General features: G+C 35.4%; 1 protein-coding gene across 1 annotated transcript in view; it reads left to right on the top strand.

Moving 5' to 3' along the window:
- Positions 1 to 3,733, top strand: part of LOC106867613 (multidrug resistance-associated protein 1) — a 40,107-nt gene that overhangs the window by 24,757 nt on the left and 11,617 nt on the right. The window contains exons 17-21 of the mRNA XM_052975183.1: positions 54 to 221; positions 811 to 1,000; positions 2,187 to 2,292; positions 2,549 to 2,696; positions 3,515 to 3,733. Of these exons, the coding sequence (XP_052831143.1) occupies positions 54 to 221; positions 811 to 1,000; positions 2,187 to 2,292; positions 2,549 to 2,696; positions 3,515 to 3,733 (831 nt within the window). The remainder of the gene's footprint in view (positions 1 to 53; positions 222 to 810; positions 1,001 to 2,186; positions 2,293 to 2,548; positions 2,697 to 3,514) is intronic.

Genomic DNA, 3,733 nt, shown 5'->3' on the forward strand with positions numbered 1-3,733 from the left:
ATATATATATATATATATAATCATTTAATGACTGCCTTTGTTAATATTTTTAGGGTGTGAATCTGAGTGGAGGTCAACAGCAGCGTGTCTCCCTGGCACGAGCTATCTACAATGATGCTGACATTTACATCCTTGATGACCCTCTAAGTGCTGTTGACTCCCATGTTGGGAAACACATCTTCAATAATGTCATTGGACCTGATGGGTTGCTTAAGAATAAGGTAAGACATTGAGCCAATAGAGTTTCTTAAGAATATATTCAGATCATAAATGAACCAATAAAATTGCTTAGAAATAAGACAAGATATTCTCCTAAGAGAGTTTCTTGGGAATATGTGAAGATATTGTCCCATATTGTTTATTGAGAAATTTGGTGAAAGATTCAGCCATTAAAACTCCCTAATAACAAGCCTGAATTTGGACTGATAGGATTTCTTAAGAGTAAGGTAAGGAATGAATGATTGGGATTAAGAATTTGGTAAGATATTGTTCCTTATGTCAAAATAAAATAATAGATTCCAAGGAAACCAATAATGGTCTGCGTCAAGCAAAAAACAATCCAAAGAGTTTGCTTCATTAGAAACCAACATTTCTATTAGAAGCTTAACTGCAGCTCATTTGTCACCACCACATTGTCATCATCCTCGTCATCGTCGTCGTCATCGTCGTCATCGTCGTCATTGTCATCATCATCATCATCATCATCACCTACTTTCCTTCCTTTCAGATTCCTTATTTGCTGAGTCCAGCAAACCTTCACGATAGATCCCCATGTTGATTTTATTTTTAATGTTTTTTCACTCCACACAGACTCGTATTCTAGTGACTCATGCCATCCAGTGGCTGCCCCAGGTTGACTGCATACTGGTGATGGATGAAGAAGGCAGGATATCAGAACAAGGCACTTATGAGGAACTTGTGGAACATGAGGGGGCTTTTGCCGAGTTTCTTGAACGACACCTGAACAAGAATGAAGATGCTGAAGAGGAAGATTATGATGGCAAGTCAAACACTTTCACCTTTCAGATTTCATAAGTGGCAGGGAGCTATCAGAGAAGTCTGGTTGTTGTTATTTGAGCAAATCTATAATCAAAGACATTCCATCCATGGCCATACCATCTTTATTTCAAGCAATGTACCTAAGATGATGTTATCTGTGATTTCTCTCTTGTTTTAAGATGGTAGACTATGATTTGATGGAAATTAGGCTCTATTTCTAACAGACCAAATGACCATGTAGGGGCCCAGTTTGTTTGTGAACAAAAGAACACCGTATTACACAATAACCAATTCATTTATCTTTTTCTTCTTCTCTTTTAGTTCCCATCACATCTCAGATTCATAATAAATTATTTCCAACACTTGACTGCTACTTTATTTAACTTGGAAGGATGAAATTAGAAATCAATGTTGGTAGGGTTTGATCTTAAAACATAAATAGTTGTAACAAAATACTACAAAACATTTTATCCAAAACTAAAATTTGTCAAAACATCAAATGGACTGGAAGAAATTATTCTACTAATTCATTGCCTCTTGTTTTGTTTAATCTGAGGTCAAGCTTGATGAAGCAGACCCAAGATAAAATGCGTTCTTGTCTGTTGCATGATACCAAATCATGGACATTACTGCAGAGTGATTTGAAATTGCTTTCAAAGTTTTTCAATTTGTTGAACACCTAGAATATCATAGATTATTAATTGATTGTCAACTGACCATCTCAGAAATTGTAATTGGACAAGTATAACAATAAGTGTTTTCAAATGGATTATTCAGGTTGCTATGCAGACCACATATGTATCTCAGATCACAAAAACAAAAGGAGAAAAAAGTCTTTTTTATTAAATACAGAACTTATAATTGGCTTACAATTGAGTAAACAGCTTCAGAGAAACTGAAAAATAATCATTTATGATTCAAAACATCAGGTGGAATAACACAAATATAAAATGTATTCATCCATGATGTGATGGACACTTTGCTGAGACTGTGACTAATACTCTAAAATATTTTGACTTATGGTCTTACAAGATTTTGGTTGAGCGGCTAGCAGGCTGAGTGACCATCTAAAGGCTCCCTCCACTGGTTCATGTGCATGTTTGTGTGTGTGCGAGTGCATATGTGTGTATGTGTGTGTACTATCATTAGTTGATGTTATAGTGAGTTTCTTTATTTGTTTTGTACAGTGACTGAAATGAAAAAGAAGATATGGGAGAGAGTTAATTCCACATGCTCCCCAACAGAAGACAATCAAGAGCTTGAGAAGATCGCAAAGAAATCAAGTGCCTTTCAGTAACTAACACAACCTTTCAATTTGTCTCTTTTCTTCTCCTTTATAAATGGACGACTATGTTAGAACTCTGCCATAAAGTCATTTTCAAGTCAATTAACCACTGGGAAAATTTTATTTTGTTTCTGTTTTATGAGCCAAAAGTTTTCATGTTATTTAAAGTCCATCCAATTAATCGGTGTGGAAGAAAGTTTTATCCTTTGACATTTTAAATATTTATATATTTTTAACAAAACTATGTTTTTGTTTCTATTACAGAGAGACTCTTTCAAAGAATAATTCTGTTAATGAAGCCTCAGCATCACCAACATCTCTAGGCCTTCCTTTCAGAAAATCAAGAAGTGAAAGTATAAAAAATCAATTATCAGGGAAAATAATTGAAACTGAATCAATTGCGACTGGAGCGGTAAGACAGAATAACTTATGGGGAAGAAGGGTCATTTAAGTTCTTAACACCATTTCAATGGACCCAATCATTTGTGCATTGTAATATTTCTGATAAGGGTGACAAGGGATTATCTATACGACTTGGGCAGAAGAAATATGACAAAAGGTTATTTTTCTTCCAAAGAGCTAGTTTTTTTTTTTATTTCTCTCACCAATGTTTGTATCTTTCTTCAATGTACATCATCTAAACACACACACACACAAGACTTTGTGTGTGCGTGTGTGTGTGTGTGTGTGTGTGATAGGTTGATTTCTGTCTTGAGCAGTGGTTTTCCTCTTAGGTCCATATGATCCCAGAGGGTCCATGTAAGATTTTGGGGGATCCATGCAAGCAAAATAATAAACTGGGGATCCACTGTAGTATTTTAAGGGTCCATGAAAAATTTTAATTTTTATATATCTATTGCAAGACCCAATTAGCTTTTCCTTTCTCCAACATTTCACTTAGTTCAACCTACATGAGTTAATACGTGAACAGCAATTGTGAAAGACGTATCTATAAAACGAATTTTTAAACACTGAATGGCTATGGGGGTGGGGGTCCATCAGAATAAAATAGTTACCAAAGGCGTCCATAGGTAAAAAAAATGGCTGAGAACCATTGATCTGGCAGAAGATTTTTCTTTGTAATCTGCTTAAAGTTTCAGAAATCTGAGATAATCTCTAGTCTAGCAAAGCACAAAAGTCTGTAGAAAGGTTCAGAGTGTCTCAGTGCCAGATTGTGTGTTTGAAATCATTGGCTTTGATTCAAAGAATTTTCATGTTCACTTCTGACAGATCAAAGCGAATGTCTACAAGAAATACGTGAAAGCAGTCCGTTATTTACCATCCTTTTTCATTCTATTGATGTACTTATCCTACCAAACACTGGAGGTCTGCTTAAATATCTGGTTGAGTTGGTGGTCAGAAGACAGATTTGGTAACAAAACTTCCTCTCTAAATAACATCAATAGCAGCAGCAGCAGCAGCAGCCAGCGGGATAATTTTGATCTTTAC

This window comes from Octopus bimaculoides, chromosome 20 (genome assembly GCF_001194135.2).
Source record: "Octopus bimaculoides isolate UCB-OBI-ISO-001 chromosome 20, ASM119413v2, whole genome shotgun sequence".
In the NCBI taxonomy this organism is placed as follows: Eukaryota; Metazoa; Mollusca; class Cephalopoda; order Octopoda; family Octopodidae; genus Octopus; species Octopus bimaculoides.